We start from the raw sequence: 20949 nt of genomic DNA on the forward strand, positions 1-20949 counted from the left end.
AAAATTTGTAATTCTATCGTGATTTTGTTTTTTTAATATAAAGCTTTATATAGACTAACCAAAGCAATTTTGACTGTTAATAAATTATTCTACAATATGATGAATATTATTAATTGACTAACAACAAGTTTGCGAATAATAAAAAAAGAGGCTAACAACAAGTAATCGAGCGTTTATCAAAAACAAAGTAAACAACCGAATCATCGTTCGTATAAACAATGTTTGAGATAATAGCATTGTAGACAAATCGTTGCGCACTAAAAACTAAAAAGTTGTAGACTTTGGCAAATGTAGCAAGCATTTCGAAGCCAAGTACGTGTTAAGACTTCTTCTCCAGTTGTTTTGACCGCTTAGCGCCTAGCGCTTTCTTGAACACTGGTTATAATGTTAGAGACTTTGGCAAGTTTCGGGTTCTCGAAATCTTCAGGACACTTGTATAGGTCAGACATGACACGTGTATAGGTCAGTAGTTGACATTCATCCAAGTTAATAATATACTAGTCTCCTAATTAATTAATTTGTTAATATTTTTTTCAATTCCGTCGACATGATTCATCCATTATCATTTTACACCTTCGTACTAGCTTCCATTCTCTTCCAATAATTCTCGTTACTACGTGTGCATCTTTTTTTGTAACATCCATTGAAGTGATAAGTTATAAGTTAATAGACAGACAAAAGAGATATAAAATAGACAATATAGTGAGGTGGATTTTACATTATACATGTGACAATGTTTATGTCTTTGTTCTCAAGTTTTTATCCAAACCATATTATACAGTTGGCTTTGGCCTATATCTTTTAATTGAAATAGACTTTCGAAACATTTCTATCAAAGAACATGTTCACGATGACATTAGTTTTTTTTTTTTTTTTGGAATAGAATGTTAAATTATATTCAAAAGCAAAAAATACTTTTTACATTAGCTTTTTTGAGTTTTGAGAGAAATTAAATAAACTAGAGTGTTTGATGAAATTAGTTTTTGTTTAAAGAACGACGAATAACTATCGTAAATTCCGAATTTTTTCAAGAAAAAGATATTAAAAATCTCAATTAGTTTTTTATTAGAACGAGGTCTACAAAATCCAAACTACGTATTGACCAAAAAAAAGAGAGAAGTCTTATTTTAGTTAAACTTTGTCTATGTACAGTATTATTGTTTTCTTTGTCCCACTAGGACATGTGAGTAACGAAGCACCAAAATAAGTCGCACTCTTTTTTCTAACTTTAATTATATATTTTTCCACTAGAAAAAAAAAAACTCTATCGAATTAAATTTGTATATAAATATAGGAGAGAGTCTGATTGACAAAAAAATATATATATATATAGGAGAGAGTCAAGAAAAGAGTTCCAACCATAAAAATTTCAACAGTTGTTAAGTTACAAGTCTCTTCAAAAACACACACACACGTCTCTCTTCACAGCCAATCATCGATCACAGCTCGATTTTCTTTATTGTTCCGTTGGTTTTCTTGAGAAGTTTCTTTCTTGGTATCATCAAACTCGTCGGTAAAGAAACTTCACGCACGTATCTTCAATGTTGAGCTGTTCTAATGGTACCGTCGTGATCGCAACCGCCATGGTTTGCTCAAGCACCGCTCTGTTTCTCGCCATGGCTCGTCAATTCCATGGAAACCATCAAACCTCTAAGGTTCTTGATCAGACTCCACGACCCATTCTCCGTTCTTGTTTATCTTCAGGTACGATATTTTTCTCTGTGCCTCGAATGTTTTTGATAGGATTTCCCGGGAAAGTAAGTTTTTTTTTTCTTGGGATGCAGAGAAAACGAGGAAACAGAGGAAGAGGATAAAGAAAGTGCGGTTCGCGGATAATGTGAAAGACACGGAAGGGAACGGGAAAGAATACCGGAGGAGGGAATTGAACCGGAGAAGCGTACCGGAGCCAGTGACTAAACCGGGGAAGACCGGTTCTATGTGTAGAATCTCTACCATGCCAGCGAACCGGATGGCTCTGTACAATGGGATTCTCAGAGACCGAGATCACAGAGTTCAATGTTCTTATTGACTATTTCTTCTTGATTAATAAGAAGTCAATAGATTTAGGTTTGTAAATTTTTCCTTTTGTTTTCCGGTAATATTTTAGACTTTTTCTTGAAAAATTCAGAAATTGTAGTTGGTGGTCATTTTTTTTTTCTGTCAACAGTTGGTGGTCTTCTTTCTCTCCTTTTTTTTTGTGTCTCATAGTAGTAGGTGGTTTTCTTATGCTCTATCTACTTGTTTTAAATCAGTGACGATGTGTTTGTCCAAAAAAAATAATAAATCAAGTGACGATGTAAATAATTGACATGTGTAGTCATTAGAAATTTGAAAAGGCAAATAAAAGAATATAATTTTGTAAAAATGTGCCTATTGGACATATAAACTTTTTTTGTTGGGGTATCTATAGAATTTATATTGATTTGTGTTGAAATCAATGATCACGCCTAGTAGAAAATAAAAGATTTAAAATTCTTTAGCATAACAGAAATTGGACACAGAAGAACCGAACAAAAATCAGGTTTTGGTATTGCTATAGAAATTTTGGATATTTTGACTCCAAAAACAAACCTTCCATAAGAATCAATAAAACATAATGAACCATATCCTAGAGCTTTCTTTTAGGATAGATAAAGCCAACACAAAGAGCATATGTCACGGCTCTGGATCACGAGTTTAATACGCCAATCAAAGATTTTCCATTCAACCAAGTTTGAAGAAGTAGAGGCGCCTTAATTTTTAAAATAAGATATATGTATTGACCACAAAATGATGAAGATATGAATCTTTTCTTCTTTACTAAAGCTATAATTTTAAACTCAACACAACTTACACAATTTTGATGTATATTAAAATTTAAAGGTAAAGCTCGAGGTCATTCTTCATTAAAGATGTTTAAAAATATTTTTTAAAAGTAAAAAAACAAACTCCCTCTCCTATTTATATACATATATTACAAATTCAAAGAAGAATATTAAAAAAAATCGGAATATGTTCCAATTGCACATATTAACGGTTATCTTAATAAGTTACACAAATTTAGATGTGTATTAACAATGATCTCTAAGCCAAACTTTATATGATCCAAATCTAATCACAATCATCTCCAAAACAAGTGCCGCTTGGTGGATGGGAGAAAACCAAAACTTTCCAATGTGAACAGAATAAACCAACGGTCCTAATTGTACGTAATTAATTATTTCAATTTTTGGTTTTGAATGAGTTATATCTTTTCCTAACATTTCTTTAAAAGGGTTATAATTTGCTTATGGCTTACGTCTCATAAGATTTTAATTATAATATAAATGACCACCTAACTTTTATCACCATACCGCTTGAAATTTTCAAACTTTATTGTGATTTTTTTTTTTTGCCAATCTTATTGTGATTTTATTTACAAGAAAAGAATTTAGAGTTTTAGTGGATAGGTTTGTTTCTAGGCCAATGTATATTGGTACTGTATAAGATTCTCCAATATAAAAGAAAATACATTAGCATGTAACATGTAACATGTAACATTGTATACAACATCACAAATTACTAAAATTAGAATCTACAAGATCAATATAATCTGTATCACCTTAAGTCAACCGTTAGTTTTAGGCTTTGACCTCCGATTGGTATTCTTTCTAAGAAAGAAATTAACATATAAGAACAAATATACATAAGCTTTGAAGGGATATAAAGGATAAAATGGACTAAATCATTATCGGATTAGATTTTTAATTTTTAGAACGAACTGTAATAATCTACGGCAGACTAAGTTTAAGTTTATGTAACGCGATCTATATTTATTCTGTGAAGAATTTTTATTTTATTTTATTTATACTACTACAATCTACAAACTATAATTTATAAATGATAAATAGAAAATGGTCTAATCCATAAATGGATTTGTCTGTTCCAACCGTCGCAACCATACCAATCCATAATTATCTTCAATTATAGCAAACGAGGAACGATCTAAAAACCGAGCAAGCGGAAGGAGCCAAAGCAGTCAAAAGTGGATAAGGTAAGTGTAGGGTCCAAAGCCTTAATAACTCCACACGACCACTAGACTCTCTACACATGGCTCGTCGTCGTTTTGGGGCTATACGTGGGGTCGGTCACTTCCTCTTCCAAGTTTCTTCGAAATGAAGTATCCGAAACTTCCAGATACACGCAAACCCCAGAAAAAGAGAAAAAGAAATCGTCTTTTCCTTTCACTTTCTTCTTCTTCTTCCGACTGGGTCTTTGCTTTGTACCCAATCGATTGATTTCACTCGAAGATTGATAAGTTTTGTTGGGTGGTGCTCGATTCTTCGTTTGATGATCTAAGAAAGGCTCTGTTTTTTCCACGATGGGGTAAGTCAATTAACTCGTTTTATAGGGGTTTTGATTTTGTGGCGAAAAATATTATCTTTTTTTCATCTGGGCCATTGGAATTCGAAAGTTATTAGCTTTGGGTATTCATAAAGATTTGAGCTTTGAAATGAACTCTCTTATAGAAGGAATTAGCTTGATGTTATGTTTGGATGATGATTTGGTTTAGCTATTACACAAAATCAATGATATGTTTTTACGATTTTGTAACACAGCAGTAGTTGTTTGGCTTGTTTTGATAAGTCGAAAGCAACAACAAGTGTAGATGTAGATGTGCCTTTGAATGGCTCAAAAGATGTGTTAGTAGAAGAAGATTGGAGTGAATTGAGGAATCCTAGTGTAGCTTCTGAAGATTTCTGGACTAATACCACTTTAGATATGGAAAGCAATGCTCAGGGAAGTGTTTCTTCAATCAGTACAACGAATCTGACTGTTGATTCTCAAGGATGTGGTTCCAGCTCTAATGAACCTACTGAATTTGTTAACCATGGTGAGTGAGTCAGTGAGTGAAGAGTATGATTGGTGATTGTCTGTCTGATTGAGCATTTGAAAAAGAATTGGAGAATTTTGGGGTGTTACAGGTCTTCTGCTATGGAATCAAACTCGGCAGCAATGGGTGGGGGATAAAAGATCTGAGAGCCGCGAAAAAATTGTTCGAGAACCGGTTATAAAGTGAGGATTCTATGAGACTTAACGGCTCCAAGATTCAATCTGTTGTGTGGGATTTAAACAGTTTGGTTGTTTTTGCAGTGAGAATGTGACTTATGAGAGTCTACTTGGGAGCAACAAGCGGTTTCCGAGGCCAATACCTCTTGATGTAAGTTCAAACTCCATGAACTGGAGGAAGTAACTATCCATATTCTTAACCAAAATTGTTTTGTTATTGAGAATTTATCATTGCAGGAAATGGTGCAGTTTCTTGTTGAAGTTTGGGAAGAAGAGGGTCTGTACGGCTGAAAGATCTCTTCTTTGCATATATTCACATTTATGTTGGAGAAAAAAACTTTCTTTTGTTTTACTTTAACACAATTCAGATTCTGTCTATAAAATTGGCGAATTTGTAACGAGAGAGATATATTATACCACCAACAAATTTTTTATTGATTGGAGTATTTTCCACAAAAATGTTTTCTTTCTTTCTCAAGTGTCGTACACGTGTGTATTTCTGAATCAAAAACCCCTAAATAAAAATGAGTTCTTAATTTTATCGGCGAGGGAAAAAATGGCGATGGCTTTGTCCAACACAACCACAAGCTCTAACCTCAACCACTACTCAATTCTCTCGCCGTTCTCATCGCCGTATCACCTTCACCGTCGAAGCATCGTCCTACTCGCTAGTCCTTGCCGTTTACGCCGCCTCGCAGTTGCTGGTGGTCCTCCTTCTCCTCCAGGCCCTGATCCGCCTCCGCCTGAGGACACCACTCAGCTTGCAGGTTCGATTCTTCTTGCCCAGATTGATATTTTGTGATGCTTCGTTTGAATCCTACTTTGTTTGGTTGGTCTTTGTTGTACCTGCTTTTCACTTAAAGTGGTGTTTTTTTGGGTCGAAAGATTCAATTTTTATCGGATAGTTTGATGTAACTATAGAGTCATTGAGATTAATACTTGGTATTAGCTCGTGCTGTAATCATTATTGTATCATGAAAGAGGAGGATGATTTTATCCAACTAATTGTGTCCATGGGACTAAAGTTCAAAATCCTGTGACATGATTTTGATTAAGGCAATTATATATGATTGCAAAATCTGCTCCTTATGAGCCAAAAAGGCAGCCATTTCATGTGGATATCTGTTAGATTTTCTCTTGAGATGTGAAATTGTGCCGGAGTTGTATGTTTACTGGTTCTGCAGTTAGTCCATATGTTAATAACTTTGGACTTTGGTGATGATTCATTTAGAACATAGAAGAATAGGCTGGAAATAGAAAACTCTGCACTTATACTACTAAGTGAAAATGAACACTTTTGCTTTTGTTTTCTGTGTGGATAGGTCTTGTGGGAGCTGTAACAAGGATTCAAGACCGCGTAAAGATCTTCCTCGCAGTGTTTTTTTGGATGTTTCTCTTCTTCTGGGTTACAGTGACAGATGGGAGAGGTAAAGGCAAAGGCAAGAAGAGTTCACGTTTCAAATAGTTTCCATATATGAAGAGGCTTTGGTGAATGGTGATCATCTACTATCTCTCTATATATATATACATTACATATGTCCAGAGAGATGACATACCTGTAGAAAATTCACCAAGTAAGCATCTTCCTTGTACATGACTTAATTCAGATGATTATAGGATACAATAATACATCATAAGATCGTGTTATCTTTGTTAATGCTAGTGATATAGTCATCTTGCATCAATATCAATTTCTGCTTAAATGGGCCATCAAAGATGGATATTTATGGGCCTTGTATCCGTTTTACCGGACTCGAAAGCAATACTCCATTAGAGTTTATTTTTCCCGAAATAGAGAAAAGTCGTTAAGTAATTGGCACGTGTATTGCATGAGCACCAAGTAAGTCTAAATCTGCATTAAATGCGAACATCTGAGTCGACTAAACACCTTTTGATCAAGGGCTTTAACGTGTCGTTACCATAGAATAGAGATGATAGAGCGCATTTTATACCAGTTTTGGATGTAGACACGTGCTTAAACTTTATTGGTTTGTTAGTTAAGATGTTGTGTTACGACCAAGTGACTTTATCATGTACTCTCTCTCTGTTTCTGGTAGTAGAAAAAAGTCTAAAACCATATAGAGTTAACAAAGAGAAGAAGAGCAGAGGAAAACAAAATCCCTAAAGTTTTCTCTCCGTGAGTCTTTTTCCTTTTCCGACAGTCAAACCCTAGGTTGTCTGTTACTTCATTCGTGTAAATTGTTAATCTTTTGTTTTTGTTTCGTTGGCATTTTGTGATCTTTTTAATCTGTTTTCAGGGGTTGCTAAAGGAAAGGGAGAGAAATGGGTGGTGAAGATGAAGTTGTATCTGTTGAGCTACCAGCACCTTCTTCATGGAAGAAATTGGTTTGTTTTCTTTGTTTCCTCTCGTAATTTTGGCTAATCAATGAAGATAAAAGCCTTAGAATTTGTTGTATGTATCTGTGTAGTGCTGCAATTACCAAATATTTGTCTTCTTTGTCTTTCAAGACTCTGAATATGGTAGCTTTTGGTGGCGAATTTTTAAGTATAGGTGAAAATTATTTGATACAGATTTAGGTGATTTAAAGGTTATAGACTTAAAAATGGCTCATTTTGATTTTGTTTGATCTACTTCTTACTTTTACTGATTCTTATAGATGTTAAGCCACTTGTAAACCTTGTTTAAGCTACATTAAGGTCGTCTTTAAGCGTTTTGAACCTTCGATTTTTCACATTTTTAGAGGTTAGCATTTAAGTCAAAGTGACTTGTTTTGCAGTTTTACCCGAACAAAGTGGGTTCAGTGAAGAAAACAGAGATTGTGTTTGTTGCTCCAACGGGTGAGGAGATCAGTAACAGAAAGCAGCTGGAGCAGTATCTCAAATCGCACCCTGGAAACCCCGCGATAGCTGAGTTTGATTGGACGACTAGTGGGACACCTAGGAGATCTGCAAGAATCAGCGAGAAGACTAAGGCTACGCCGTCACCAGATAAAGAGCCACCCAAGAAGCGAGGTAGAACCAAATCTTCAGGGTCAAAGAAAGATGCAGAAGGTGAGAAATCAGAGGGAGCAGAGGAAAACTCTCATGTGAAAGATACTGAAATGAATCCTCCAGAGGGAAACGTCGATAATGAGAATGGCTCTGGTGAAACTGGGAAGGTGAATGATGCAAAAGACAACATGGTTGCAAAGGAAACTCCAAGTGCGACTCCAGTTCAAGAAGCGGGTGACCGTGAGTCGGTGAAGGAGAAAGCCTCGGATTCAGTTGAAGATAGTAGTAAGGAGAGAGTGGAGTCTCAGACTGACAAAGAAAAAGAGATTGGCTCAATTGAAAAGAACTCGGTAGATACAGAGAAAAAGACTGTTGAAGCTAGTGATGAGCAGAAGAATTCTGAAGCTGAGACCAGAAACCATGAGGAAAATGGTCTGACAACAGAAGCTGAGGGGAAAGAGAAAACCGCAGAAGCAGAAGCTACCGAATAGCCCTGCTCTGCTTCTGTTAGCTCGCGAAACTGTAAGTCAGTTGTTTCTATCAATATATATTGAAGTATGTTTTCCTTCTTGCTTTCTTTTTTTTTTAACGAATCGGAGCATTATCACGGTGAAAGATGTTGTTAGGCAGAGTCCCAGAGATATGTATGATGAGTAATATGTGCAAGTTCTGTTAGGTTAAAGATTATGTAGAGGATATTATTGACTCTTCTGTAAAACCATTGCAACCACTTTGGTTTCTTTTTCCTTTTTCGTATGGATGGATAATCTAAGTTACAAACAAGTCAGATTAATGATCAGCTAATATACTGATCTGCTAAACTTACTTTATATTTTGATCCAATCTTCATATGAACGCCACAAATAGGAAACCCCAAATAAACAAATGGAAGAAAGCAGAAGAAGATTCAAGAGCAAAAAGGTAAAAGTTTTGCTTCGAGGGTAAAGTAAGAATCTCATGCAAAGAAAGACATACAATTTAGTTTTCTTATTTCCTTGATTCAGTTTCAGAAGAATCTTTTTAATATTGCCTCAACAATTTCCCTTGATTCCTTCCTTTTGCCTGGTCCCAGTGACAAGGGTTTAGAATCTTCCTATTAAGGAACAACTTCATTGTATAAACTCTTCTTCTTCCCATTTTAGGACCAAAAAAGGAAAAACTCTGCTCTGTTTTCAAAAACATCATTTGAGACAGTCTCTCAAATGGGTTATTGTGTTCCTCCTCTTGGAAAGTCTCCAACTTCACATATGGGTTTCTCTTCTTTCTTCCTCTCGTTTCTCTTCGTCTTCTCTGTCCTCTCTTCACAAACGGCCGTAGCATTCATCGGAACATACGGTGTAAACTACGGTCGCATAGCGGACAATCTTCCGTCTCCTGACGCGGTAGCAACTCTCCTTAAATCAGCAAAGATTAGAAACACCCGTATCTACGACGCTGACCACTCCGTACTCTTGGCGTTCCGCGGGACCGGGATTGAAATCATCGTTGGCTTAGGCAATGAGTTTCTTAAGGACATTAGCGTAGGAGAAGACCGAGCCATGAACTGGATTAAGGAAAACGTCGAGCCTTTCATACGAGGCGGTACTAAAATTAGCGGTATCGCGGTGGGGAACGAGATTTTAGGTGGCACCGATATCGGGCTTTGGGAAGCTCTCTTACCAGCCGCTAAGAACGTTTACTCGGCTCTTCGCCGTCTTGGTCTTCACAATGTCGTCGAGGTACATTACCTTAATCTTTTGTACTTAACCAAACATGTCGCTAAAATCATCATCTTAATCTCGAATGTGCTTATTTTGTTTATTAAATAGTCTTCAATTTGACCGTAACCGAAAATAATCCTCAAATCTTTTATAAAACTCACATTTAATCAACGTTAAATCTCAAAATACATTTTTACTGGGTTAGTGACAAAGTTGAGAATGTTTTTCTGACAAAATGATCAATCTTTTTCGATAACCCAAAATGATTCAATTAGAGACCAAAGCTAGTAATATAGTAGTTTGTATTAATGATGTCACCATGTCATAATCCGATATTTAGATAAATTAGTACGCATGCATCAATTTGGGGTTCTTGTTGAAATTATCAAAAGAACATTTCTTTAATATTTTATTTTTAGAACATCAAACTTAGAATTTAGATGGTGGTCAAAAATTGTCAATATTATTATGAATTTATAGGTGTCAAGTCCACATTCGGAGGCAGTGTTTGCGAACTCGTATCCACCGTCGTCGTGTACGTTCAGGGACGATGTGGCGCCGTTCATGAAGCCGTTGTTAGCGTTTTTTGGGCAAATTGGGTCGGCGTTCTACATTAACGCCTACCCTTTTCTAGCATATAAATCTGACCCGATCACAATTGACATCAATTACGCCCTTTTCGAGCGCAACAAAGGCATCTTGGACCCCAAAACCAAGCTTCATTACGATAACATGTTCGACGCTATGGTCGATGCTTCTTATTTTGCTCTCGAAAAAGCTGGCTACACAAAAGTCCCGGTACGTCCTTCTTGCTACTATGAACTTTTTTTTTTTTGGTTTAAATCAACATTTCCATTTTCTTACAAGATTTGCAACGTACAAATGTAAATATGTCAACACTAAACTAAAGACTTTGTTTTTCGTCAAAAACATGCATTTTATGAGTTCAACTGAATAATCTGAGTATCTGACTCATTATATGAGTAACATGCATTTTTTATTTTTTCTATCGGTAACATGCACTAAACTACATGTCTTGTCGTACACGGATATTAGAGCGACATGCGAACCTGATTTAATCATTTTAATTGTACGTAGGTGATTGTTTCGGAGACGGGATGGGCATCGAAAGGTGATGCAGACGAACCGGGAGCGTCATTGAAGAACGCGAGAACATATAATCGGAATCTTAGGAAGCGGCTGCAGAAGAGGAAAGGAACACCGTATAGACCAGACATGGTGGTGAGAGCTTACGTGTTTGCTCTCTTCAACGAGAATTCGAAACCAGGTCCAACTTCCGAGAGAAACTTTGGCCTTTTTAAACCCGACGGTACTATTGCCTACGACATTGGCTTCACCGGACACAAGTCTTCTTCTGCCACACGGTGTCGTTTTAGGCCGTCTCTTGTTTCGGCTTCTGTTTTCACGTTCCTTTTTCTTCTTCACCGTTTGTTACACTTGTGAGTTGTGAGATTTGTGATTTTTTAATTGACCCTTTGGTTTATATGGATATTATCAAGTTAACCCTGTAATTCTTGATTTGTTTATGATTAGTCACTTCTAACTTTAAAGTGTTAATATAAGAATTTCTTACTTTATGTTATGTGCTCATTGGAACAATATTGTTCTAGTGATTTGAGAGTTTTCTACATTCTTCTCTAACTATTTCACCCCAAGTCAAAAACTGTTAAAGAAAAAGTGATATACAAGGCTATATATGTTGGTTTTGGTAGGGACTCAATCACAACTTAATTAGATGAAAATAAATGTTGTGAATACTACAAAATATTTACACAACTACTTTCAATCATACACTAGATTTTGATCAAGTATTTGTTCTTCCAATAAAACTATTTTATTTGTTTTGTCCATGGTGAATTTTGTATCGCTATCAATTGTGTATCGTAGCATGAGAATTTTGATTACGCTAACGAATCAAATCTATAGAGTGTATTAGTCAAGATATATCTTCTCTCTTTATTAGATGCCTATATAGTTTTCTAACAAATCTTATTCGACCACCTTCTATTTATGTATTAATATTCCTACGCACTCTCTGATCTTGTGTCAACTAACACCGCATATAAAATTATCATGAGATTAAATTTCCACTTGCCATTAAACATGTGTACGTACAATACACGTTACATCTCTCCTATATATTAAAAAAAGTTAGTATAGTACTTCGATAGAAACATTTTGCAACTAACACCAAGAAATTGAAATTTATTAATCTAATTTGATTAACGTTAACACATTTAAACTGGTCAACTGTTATGATTTTGGATCTTCATAATTTTACGATATTTTCTAATAGCGTGTGTACACAAATTTAGAACACACAACTAATTTTGTAACATCAACATATAATACTCAACAAATTTCCCGAGACAGAGACTAGAACATTATGTAACGTAGCAACTTAAATGATTTAACACAGAATGATAAAAACAGACTCCCATAATCATATGGTCCAAATCCAAAGATTGAAAAACTAAAGATTAGATTCGATATGTTAACGTGAAGACCATTGTGAGAGGTGGGAGATTAATCCTCTACAAAAGGGTGTACCTGTTCATCACCGATCTCAACTGGATCATCACCGTTGATCTGGTCAAGCACAACGACCAAACCCATAGCGAAAGCGCCATCAAAACCCGGTTTAATCTCTAGAGTGAACACATCTCGACCAAGCATCACGTTCGTTGACGCGTCTACTTTGCGTTTGATCTCAGCCACAGTACGTTTCTCCGTGTCGTATATGAGACAGCTTCGTTGCGAGAAGTCTCCATCAATAATGTACTCTTCTCCTGTTCCGTCGTAAACTTCTACTTCCATCGTACACCGTCCGATTATCGAAGATCTCCGAACGCTGAAGATTGGTTTCTGACCTTCCGATCTCTCTCCGAGAAAACCTTCCCATCTTTGGTGTAGAGTTGGTCTCTGTTCATCAAAAACAGAAACAGCGAGTTGACTCAGTATCATCATTAATATATAGTATTTATTGTTTATTATAACTGAATAACAATAAAGAACACTATAATTGTGTTAGCAACTGAGTCGATGACTCGGAACTAGGCTTATTAAAAATATGTTGATTAGAATTTTCAGCTCAAAACAATTTCTTCAGATCTCGTTTGTAACAATAATCTTCATCGAATTCTAGCCAAGTCTATTTTTTTTTTATCAATACAAAAAATTTCGAAGATTTTCTTGACAAAAAAAAAGGTTATCAAGATTCTTGAATTATGGATGCAAACCAATTAAATTTATTTTTGTAACCAAACCCATCAAATCAAATTCAGCACAACAAGTTAAGTATCAAACTTTATTTCTAATCACCGAGTCACCTTCACGACTAGACTCTTACTCGTCTCAACTCAATTACAAGAAGAAGAAAAAAGAGAGTAATTAAGTTTACCTTTCGTTTAACGGTAAGGAGACACTTTCCGGTAGCGTCCATGAGGACAATCTCATCGTTATCTCTTGTGTCAGGTCCATAAGAATCAACCCTGAAGATGATATCACCGTGGCAATCATAGGCGGCGAAACCATCGCCGGTGTAGAAGAGAGAAGTCTTGCAGACGGTGAGTGGTTTGTCTTCTTGGTAGAGATAAGCTTTGTCCACCACAATTCTTTCTCCCATCTTTTTCCCTTCTTTTGGAATGGTCTCTTCAACTAATTCCATTTTTTCTTTTTATTTTCTTTGTATGTGTGTTTTGTGTGTGGAAGTTAGATTTTGTGGTTTACTTAACGAATGATTTTTAATCTATGATATGGACACTCTTCTCTTCCTTCCTTTGCCTCTCTATTTATATATGGTTGATGTATACATACACACGCTTGACGCGTATGTAGCGAATTAATATCTTTTAGTCTCCTTCTTAAAAGTCATATATTATTGTTGTTTCCTATTGGCTAAAAATACAAAAGTCACATGAAAATGTTACTAGTTTAATCTGTTTTATTAGACTTTATTCTAAACTATTAATTTAAGATCTGTTTACACGCCGCTTTTATATCCAAGTTGCAAGAAAAATAAATAGCTAGGAAGATCATCTGAAGTTTTCTATATTGGTATATCAACATTTTGATGTATTTTTGTGTCGACAAATGTTTTATTATCCACACGGCCAGTTTAAAATTATTGTAACTTTGTAAAAGAGGTCTAAGTATCTAACTACTACCCAATACGTGTAATAAGTTTTTTATTTTTTATTTTTATTTTTAAGTATGAGAAAGGGGGAAATTGGAAATTGATGGTTGTGGCTGTGGATATTTGTAAAGTAAAAATATATATCATCATCGTAAGATCTATTTGCACGTCGATTTTTTAAATAAAAGTTGAGAAAAGGTGAATTAAACATCAACGATGTCCCAAATCATAGCCTCGACTAGTAGACAAACACGTCTAATTGGGTGACGATTAGACAGATACGTCCAATTAGGTGAAAAACTAACAAAATCACCACTTCTTGAATGGTTCAAGATATATTTAAAATCTCAACATATATGTTAGCATGCAAGAAATTCAAACCAAAGAAAATTTACATGCTTTGGTACAACTACAATTCAGATTTATTTCTATATAATCTCTTAAATGTCTACTAAAAAGAAATTTTGTTTCATTCTTATTTCTTGGTAATTGGTATGTATTGATCCATCATTTTGTTTCTTCCTGTTTTTGTTTTCATATTGTCCACTACACCCCAATGCTTCTGTTGCTTTGGATGACAAGATAGTTGTTTTCTTACTCGACACATCGTACGAGAACTTCGTAAGTATCGGTATATTAGTACACTGTTACAGTAAATGAATCACCATAAAAAAATCCACCGGGTATGATGTATTTTGGACCTCCACACCATTCTTTTAGTCATTTTAAATGAATCACCATTCTATTCTAATTTTTTTTTATCACGATTTATGAAATATCTAAGTACTGTATGCGTTAATCTATAATCTATAATCTCAATCTCCTTTAAAAATGAATCCATGATACAACAACAATATAGCTCAAAAGCCTCAAATCACTAAGGGTAATGCAATAGTTTTTTTTTGATAACCCAGTATCCAGACCACACAGTGATCTGACTAGCCCACTGGGCCTAAGCCCACGTCACAGGGATTTTTAAGTCTCCACTTAAGGGCCCCTGATAAACTGGTGGTCTGGGGCGCCTGAGCAAGTCCGCATGTAAATTCACAGGTGGCCACAGGAGTGAGAGAGCGAAACTGCGTCTGGGGAGGATCGATCCCTGGCCTAGACCATGAATCCATGATACAACAACAATATAGCTCAAAAGCCTCAAATCACTAAGGGTAATGCAATAGTTATCTAAAAAAGTGTGAAAGAAGATTTGGCCAATGGGAACCATCAAAGCAATAAATTAGTTGCATTCACCGAAGCACCAAATCGTTTTGATATGCTCCATAATCTTGAATCAGGATTTAATACATACATGAATAACGCATTTTATGTGATAAACAAGTTACTATATAGTTTAGAGAATCTCATACTTCTCTCTCCCTTTATGTCGTCGAAAAATATCATACTTAACATATAAAAAGAACAACATGTCGGTACACAAAAGCAAAGCCCACCAAAGAGAGAAAAGAAAACAAGACTTAACCATAACAATAAATTAAATGTCGCTCTCAAAACTCATATTATTCATCGTTTTCATATGAATTTTCTAACCCAAACAATTTTCCCTCGAAGTCTCCGCCTTGTATCTCTTATATAACACATCTCCCTAAACTCCGAAAATGTCCCTCTCCGTTAACTCTAACGGCCATGACAGCCGCCGCAACTGAAACCGACGTCTCACTCCGTCGCAGATCTAACTCTCTTAACGGAAACCACACTAACGGCGTCGCCATTGACGGAACCCTAGACAACAACAATCGTCGCATCGGAGATACAAACACTCAAATGGAGATCACTGCTAAGAAAACTGACAACGGCTACGCCAACGGTGTCGGAGGAGGAGGATGGAGAAGCAAAGCGTCGTTCATGACGTGGACGGCGCGTGACGTCGTGTACGTGGCGAGATACCATTGGATACCGTGCATGTTCGCGGCCGGACTTTTGTTCTTCATGGGCGTGGAGTACACGCTTCAGATGATTCCCGCGAGATCTGAGCCGTTCGATCTTGGATTTGTGGCCACGCGCTCTTTGAATCGCGTCTTAGCATCTTCACCGGATCTTAACACTGTTTTAGCCGCACTAAACACGGTATGTCGTGTGAGTTAATTTAATCCTTATCTTCAAATTCCTATTGCCTCCTTTACCTAATATTTTGATTTTTTCCTTTTGTCATTTATAAATCCTAATAATTTAATTAAATAAGTCAAATAAAATAAATAAAAGTGGGGTAGAGATGGAAACAAACCTCAGATTATTTTCCCGTGTTATTTAATTCTCCAGCTGGAATTTTGCTGTCAAGGTAACAAAATCCTAACTATAGTGAGAAAATTGGCAAAAGATTAATCCTAGAATGGTCATAGTAGATTAAGACCAATTAGTGGATAAAATGGTCTTAATCGAGTTAGTTAGTGGATAAAAATTTAGTTAATGTAATCTCTTTGTTTAGTTATGTAATCTTCTTTTTAACAATATACTATTAATTAATATAGATCGCTTTTAACTTTAAAAATGACACATGGTGAAGAATGAGTTGGAGACAGTATCACATGCAAGACAGAGATTGGTTACTTAAATCTGAGTTTTGTACTTTTTAACTAAAATAAATGGGTGGGGACAGGTGTTCGTAGGGATGCAAACAACGTATATTGTATGGACATGGTTAGTGGAAGGACGAGCAAGAGCCACCATCTCGGCTTTATTCATGTTCACGTGTCGCGGCATTCTCGGTTACTCTACTCAGCTTCCTCTCCCTCAGGTTCCAATCCACATATCTCTCCCTCTTCAAGCATAAAACAAACAATATTATAAAGTAACTTTGTATTTTTTTTTTTTTTTAATATTATAGTGATGATCTACCTGCAGGGTACATATATAGATGTAACGTCCAATTTATTGGTTGATCCATATCAGAATTTGAACATTGTGGACGTGTGATTTCCCTTGGCCACTACCGTTAAACAGTTTATGAGAGTCTCAAAATTTAAAAGAAACAAATTTCGTCAAAAACAGCAATAATTATTGTGAAATGAAAGGAGTGATAGATTGTATTTTTTTTTGTCGGGAGTGATAGATTGTGTCTAACGCTTTTAAGTTTACCGGGTTTAGGTTAATTATCATCATCTTAATGATTGTTTTTCCAATTTCTAGCCATCACTATTTTCCTCAAAATAATTCCACGATTTGATTGACTGGACATAAATATCAGACTCACTCATATATATACATTCTACGGTTCTAGTGACTCATCTAGTTTAGTTTCTTTCTCGTGATGTAGCATCGATACATGGATTTATGTGTCGTCTTCTTATACTATTAACATGTAGTGATATCTAAGGTTAATTATCTCTAGTTCGTGATCAAGATAATTTACATCCCGGAAATTACAATACTCTTTTACAGGATTTTCTAGGATCAGGAGTTGATTTTCCGGTAGGAAACGTCTCTTTCTTCCTCTTCTTCTCTGGCCATGTTGCCGGCTCGATGATCGCATCGTTGGACATGAGAAGAATGCAGAGGTTGAGACTTGCAATGGTCTTTGACATCCTCAATGTATTACAGTCGATCAGGCTGCTCGGTACAAGAGGACATTACACGATCGATCTGGCGGTTGGAGTTGGCGCTGGGATTCTCTTTGACTCATTGGCCGGGAAGTACGAAGAGATGATGAGCAAGAGGCATTTAGGCACTGGTTTTAGTTTGATTTCGAAAGACTCTTTAGTCAATTAAATTTGTTTTCTATCAGAATGTTTAGTTGAGTTGAATCTAGCGTAATGAATTATTTTGTTTTTCTTTGAAATGGTTCTACTTGACTACCGTTACTTGAACCTAACCAAGTGTGATCAATCTTATGTTAAGAGGTTGTAATTTAATTAGTCTATTTGAAATTCATAGGATCTACCTACCATATATTTGTATATGTTCCCATTAGTATAGTGAAAAAAAATGGTTAGATAATTAAATTGTAAGATGGTGGAGACTAATTAAAAAAAAAAGAGATTTAATAAAATAAAATATGATGAAATAAATGATTGTTAATTTTTATTCTATAAAATTAGGATATGGTTATAGAACAAATTAAAACTATAAAATCATTCAACCTTATTACGGAAATCGCCAATCGATCAGAGCCGGTTGTATGTACGTACTTTTTTTGTTTTTGGACAAAGTATGTACATACTTCTTTGCTACTTTTTTTTTTTTTTTTTTTCACAACTTCTTTGCTACTTTTGGTGCAACAAATATGTGTTTTATTTATAAAAAAACACATATATGTGTTTTGTTTTCCATTGGTATACAAGATGGGTTTCGTATGAAGTTAACGGGACAGGTACACCGATCCATGATCATAAATAGTTTGAGACAAATAATAAAATGAAAGATCAACATGTGAACATTTATAATGCTTTGGTGGCTAAAACTCAACCGTTGATCAGATATTTTAATTGTAAAGCTCTTATATAAATAAAACTCAACTGTATATAATTACAACTACTCTTTATTCATGTAAATATCTAAACAGGTACATATTAATTTTATTATTTGATTTTTTGAACTGTGGATTGCTTGCATCTTACAATCATACTGCTGAATATTTGAACGCTCTTGGATACAACCACACATATGTCCTCCGTAGGTTGCTGATCATTCAGAACTACGCTTGGGAGTCTTACATATTTCTTGATTAGACTAGTGTTGTGTGTCTTGACTTTTAACTAATCCATCTACATTTTAGAGATAATAATACTTGATGAATGAGTTGGGTTGTTGTTCCCTTGGGTAGGAGCAAGTACTATTTCGATATTGTTCTCTGCTGGAGTTAGCATACTGCTTGATTTCATTAAAACTCAAATGCAGACCATGTAAGCCAACCCTCGGGACAAATACCCATAAAAGGATTCCCTCGACTGTGCCATGAAAACAATTAAAGATGGAGACCCTCTAAAGTTCTACACAACCATGTCATGTTCGTTTTGATTTTCCAAACAATTATACTATTTAACATTCAAATCATATAGTATTAAACAATTCTCATGATTCTAAAACACGCCTATTTTAGATTCAGAGTAGTCATGCTCATTATCCTAAAAAGAAGAGTTAATGGAACTTTAAAAACTTATTCACTAACTAAAATCAAATGGTTACATACCTTTGATTTCATGTACGAAGAATATAAAATTTTTTTTTTTCAGTTTTTGGTTTACAACACAATTTAAAAGTAAAACATAAACACAAAAAATATGAACAAAAAAAACACAAAATTTAAGAAAACAGAAAAGAAAAAGATATTGGCAGTTTGAGATGTAATGTTGGACATCAATCTAATCTAAGCTGAGCTAAGTGCCAAATGAACATATTTAGGAGTCATTCATGCATATGAAATTTTAGAAGGGTCAAGTAAAGTAAACAAATGAAGAATCCACTACATAATCTTTGATAATTTTTATTTAAACCAAAAAACTCAAATTGAAATTCCGATTACAATATCCACTTCGTTCTGTATTCAAAAATATTATTCAGAGTTTGTATTCAAAAATATCTTTTGTCGATATTTTTTATTTTATAATATTGGATATTAGCAAACATAGATTAACAATGATTAAAGTTACCATGTTGTTCACGTACGTAGTTGATGTCATGGGTCTGAAATGCATCCAAAACAACACATGATTCGCCTTTATCGCCAATAGCAAATTTCTCAAGCTCGTCACAAAATCCTAATTTTCTCAAATTTTTGACGTTCTCAGCAATCCATGGTATAGGGTACGATTCAAATTCCCCCAAAAAAGCCCATTCTGGCAGGTATGAAGAAGTCAGACGTACTAGCCTAATTAAAGTAAAAGATTTAATACTTGAATTAACTAATTTTCTGAAACAAATTATTGCAAAATCTAAAATGAATATACCCCTTTGATCAAAGTAGGATGAAGATAATATATTTTTATGTTGTCCTTTTAAATCATAACCTGAAAATAAAACACAAACATTAAGAAATATGAATGAAAATAAAACAATAAAAAGTAAGAAAATGAAAAAACAAAGAAGTTCTTTAAAATTTGGGCTGTCTTCAAAATTTTAAAAGAATAGAAAAATGAAAACAAGAATGAAAGTGTCTAAAATATATACCCATACAAATTATGAAATGTAATACACCAGTTGATAATTTATTTCAAAATTTTAGCCCACTTGAGGTTAACAAATGGTATCTTACACAAACGTTAGGCCTAAACCTCGATCATTCTTATACATATGGTAATGCTACAAAATCTATGGATAATTCTTGAGAATATATCCTTGGACAACAGTCTGTCCTCATATTTATGGAGAAATATCAATGCTAAGAATTCCAATCATGATCCAAGACCTTAGTCTTAGCCAAGAGAAAAAAACGAATCAATTAAATTATCACTAACAAGCATTTACAACCCTCTTAACATTTTTCTTTTCCGTGCCTTTTTTCCTCTCATTAGTAATTTCATCTTCTACTTTCTTCTCCTTTGTTGATCTAGAGTTTCATATATTTTATAATACATCATTGGAGAAATTCATAGGTATTTGTATATAAACCTAACTGATTTTAGTAAATCGACTACTTTTGTTATCAATTTATCATGGGGGATTTTAACACGAGTCATGAGAGATATAAATACGTATGAATAATATACCAAATTAGTGAATGATGTAATATATAACATTCTAGTAATATGTATTTTAAATAAAAATTATATATACAATTTTAATGTCAATGAACAAAAAAGTATTAACATATAGTTATGAAATGACAAATAAACAATTTTAAAAAAAAATTATTTCTCAGTTACATGATTTAATTGGCAACCTCTGATCGCTTTGGTACGTGGTATACAGCTTTAAAAACTATCAATCGTAAAATTTGACCAAAAACGACACAAAGCGATATTTTCAGTTTTATTGTACCGTTATCTTGTAGTGAGCTACTTTGTATCACTTTTAATTATTTTGTAGTTCTTACTACTTTATCTATCCACTAAAAAACTTAGAGCATGATTATCAATGAGCTCTTAATAATGGCTCTTAGAAATATTTAAATAATATACTAAAAAACTTAGAGCATGATTATCAATGAGCTCTTAATAATGGCTCTTA

The 20949-nt window shown here is 34.7% G+C and overlaps 7 protein-coding genes across 10 annotated transcripts; 6 read left to right on the forward strand and 1 right to left on the reverse strand.

Annotated features, from left to right (window-relative positions):
- The first annotated feature begins 1324 nt into the window (after positions 1–1324).
- On the forward strand, positions 1325–2365 carry LOC9321175. The gene is made up of 2 exons (XM_002882914.2): positions 1325–1704; positions 1785–2365. Exons 1-2 carry the CDS (start codon positions 1542–1544, stop codon positions 2027–2029), a joined length of 408 nt encoding a protein of 135 aa, XP_002882960.1. The 5' UTR covers positions 1325–1541; the 3' UTR covers positions 2030–2365.
- A 1643-nt stretch (positions 2366–4008) lies between these two features.
- Positions 4009–5466, forward strand: LOC9319027. Of its 2 annotated transcripts, none has more exons than XM_021030256.1 (5): positions 4009–4344; positions 4578–4852; positions 4944–5034; positions 5113–5179; positions 5266–5466. In XM_021030256.1, exons 1-5 carry the CDS (start codon positions 4340–4342, stop codon positions 5317–5319), a joined length of 492 nt encoding a protein of 163 aa, XP_020885915.1. In that variant the 5' UTR covers positions 4009–4339; the 3' UTR covers positions 5320–5466. The 2 variants fall into 2 exon arrangements, with proteins under 2 accessions (XP_020885915.1, XP_020885916.1); XM_021030257.1 differs by having other exon boundaries at positions 4016–4344; positions 4581–4852; positions 5266–5464.
- Positions 5467–5510: 44 nt separating this feature from the next.
- LOC9319028 lies at positions 5511–6685 on the forward strand. The gene is made up of 2 exons (XM_002882916.2): positions 5511–5795; positions 6351–6685. Exons 1-2 carry the CDS (start codon positions 5585–5587, stop codon positions 6491–6493), a joined length of 354 nt encoding a protein of 117 aa, XP_002882962.1. The 5' UTR covers positions 5511–5584; the 3' UTR covers positions 6494–6685.
- On the forward strand, positions 6451–8763 carry LOC9319029 (methyl-CpG-binding domain-containing protein 11). 3 transcript variants are annotated; one of them, XM_021030255.1, is made up of 3 exons: positions 6451–6523; positions 7287–7374; positions 7767–8763. In XM_021030255.1, exons 2-3 carry the CDS (start codon positions 7312–7314, stop codon positions 8469–8471), a joined length of 768 nt encoding a protein of 255 aa, XP_020885914.1. In that variant the 5' UTR covers positions 6451–6523; positions 7287–7311; the 3' UTR covers positions 8472–8763. The 3 variants fall into 3 exon arrangements, with proteins under 3 accessions (XP_020885914.1, XP_002882963.1, XP_020885913.1); XM_002882917.2 differs by lacking the exon at positions 6451–6523 and adding an exon at positions 6810–7201; XM_021030254.1 differs by lacking the exon at positions 6451–6523 and adding an exon at positions 6810–7165.
- Positions 8764–8843: 80 nt separating this feature from the next.
- Positions 8844–11278, forward strand: LOC9319030 (glucan endo-1,3-beta-glucosidase 14). The gene is made up of 3 exons (XM_002882918.2): positions 8844–9698; positions 10161–10478; positions 10779–11278. Exons 1-3 carry the CDS (start codon positions 9183–9185, stop codon positions 11142–11144), a joined length of 1200 nt encoding a protein of 399 aa, XP_002882964.1. The 5' UTR covers positions 8844–9182; the 3' UTR covers positions 11145–11278.
- A 674-nt stretch (positions 11279–11952) lies between these two features.
- LOC9319031 (protein LURP-one-related 12) lies at positions 11953–13506 on the reverse strand. The gene is made up of 2 exons (XM_002885063.2): positions 13102–13506; positions 11953–12623 (listed from the first exon to the last, which is right to left on the reverse strand). Exons 1-2 carry the CDS (start codon positions 13366–13368, stop codon positions 12228–12230), a joined length of 663 nt encoding a protein of 220 aa, XP_002885109.1. The 5' UTR covers positions 13369–13506; the 3' UTR covers positions 11953–12227.
- Positions 13507–15174: 1668 nt separating this feature from the next.
- Positions 15175–17713, forward strand: LOC9321176 (phosphatidylcholine:diacylglycerol cholinephosphotransferase 1). Its single transcript, XM_002882919.2, has 3 exons — positions 15175–15915; positions 16445–16582; positions 17227–17713. The coding sequence occupies exons 1-3, from the start codon at positions 15475–15477 to the stop codon at positions 17551–17553; spliced, it is 906 nt and encodes a 301-aa protein (XP_002882965.1). The 5' UTR covers positions 15175–15474; the 3' UTR covers positions 17554–17713.
- The last annotated feature ends 3236 nt before the right edge of the window (positions 17714–20949 follow it).

This window comes from Arabidopsis lyrata, assembly GCF_000004255.2.
Source record: "Arabidopsis lyrata subsp. lyrata unplaced genomic scaffold ARALYscaffold_3, whole genome shotgun sequence".
Taxonomy (NCBI): domain Eukaryota; kingdom Viridiplantae; phylum Streptophyta; class Magnoliopsida; order Brassicales; family Brassicaceae; genus Arabidopsis; species Arabidopsis lyrata.

Excerpts from the sequence above, each read along its gene's own strand:
- LOC9321175 (XM_002882914.2), top strand. The coding sequence starts at position 1,542 with ATGTTGAGCTGTTCTAATGGTACCGTCGTGATCGCAACCGCCATGGTT. Across the intron at positions 1,705-1,784 it reads CCGTTCTTGTTTATCTTCAG|AGAAAACGAGGAAACAGAGG; the intron begins GTACGATATTTT and ends CTTGGGATGCAG.
- LOC9319027 (XM_021030256.1), top strand. Across the intron at positions 4,853-4,943 it reads TACTGAATTTGTTAACCATG|GTCTTCTGCTATGGAATCAA; the intron begins GTGAGTGAGTCA and ends GGGGTGTTACAG. Across the intron at positions 5,180-5,265 it reads CGAGGCCAATACCTCTTGAT|GAAATGGTGCAGTTTCTTGT; the intron begins GTAAGTTCAAAC and ends TTATCATTGCAG.
- LOC9319028 (XM_002882916.2), top strand. The coding sequence starts at position 5,585 with ATGGCGATGGCTTTGTCCAACACAACCACAAGCTCTAACCTCAACCAC. Across the intron at positions 5,796-6,350 it reads GGACACCACTCAGCTTGCAG|GTCTTGTGGGAGCTGTAACA; the intron begins GTTCGATTCTTC and ends CTGTGTGGATAG.
- LOC9319029 (XM_021030255.1), top strand. The coding sequence starts at position 7,312 with ATGGGTGGTGAAGATGAAGTTGTATCTGTTGAGCTACCAGCACCTTCT. Across the intron at positions 7,375-7,766 it reads CTTCTTCATGGAAGAAATTG|TTTTACCCGAACAAAGTGGG; the intron begins GTTTGTTTTCTT and ends CTTGTTTTGCAG.
- LOC9319030 (XM_002882918.2), top strand. The coding sequence starts at position 9,183 with ATGGGTTATTGTGTTCCTCCTCTTGGAAAGTCTCCAACTTCACATATG. Across the intron at positions 9,699-10,160 it reads GTCTTCACAATGTCGTCGAG|GTGTCAAGTCCACATTCGGA; the intron begins GTACATTACCTT and ends ATGAATTTATAG. Across the intron at positions 10,479-10,778 it reads CTGGCTACACAAAAGTCCCG|GTGATTGTTTCGGAGACGGG; the intron begins GTACGTCCTTCT and ends AATTGTACGTAG.
- LOC9319031 (XM_002885063.2), bottom strand. The coding sequence starts at position 13,368 with ATGGAATTAGTTGAAGAGACCATTCCAAAAGAAGGGAAAAAGATGGGA. Across the intron at positions 12,624-13,101 it reads TCCTTACCGTTAAACGAAAG|AGACCAACTCTACACCAAAG; the intron begins GTAAACTTAATT and ends TTTGATGAACAG.
- LOC9321176 (XM_002882919.2), top strand. The coding sequence starts at position 15,475 with ATGACAGCCGCCGCAACTGAAACCGACGTCTCACTCCGTCGCAGATCT. Across the intron at positions 15,916-16,444 it reads TTTTAGCCGCACTAAACACG|GTGTTCGTAGGGATGCAAAC; the intron begins GTATGTCGTGTG and ends GGGTGGGGACAG. Across the intron at positions 16,583-17,226 it reads CTCAGCTTCCTCTCCCTCAG|GATTTTCTAGGATCAGGAGT; the intron begins GTTCCAATCCAC and ends ACTCTTTTACAG.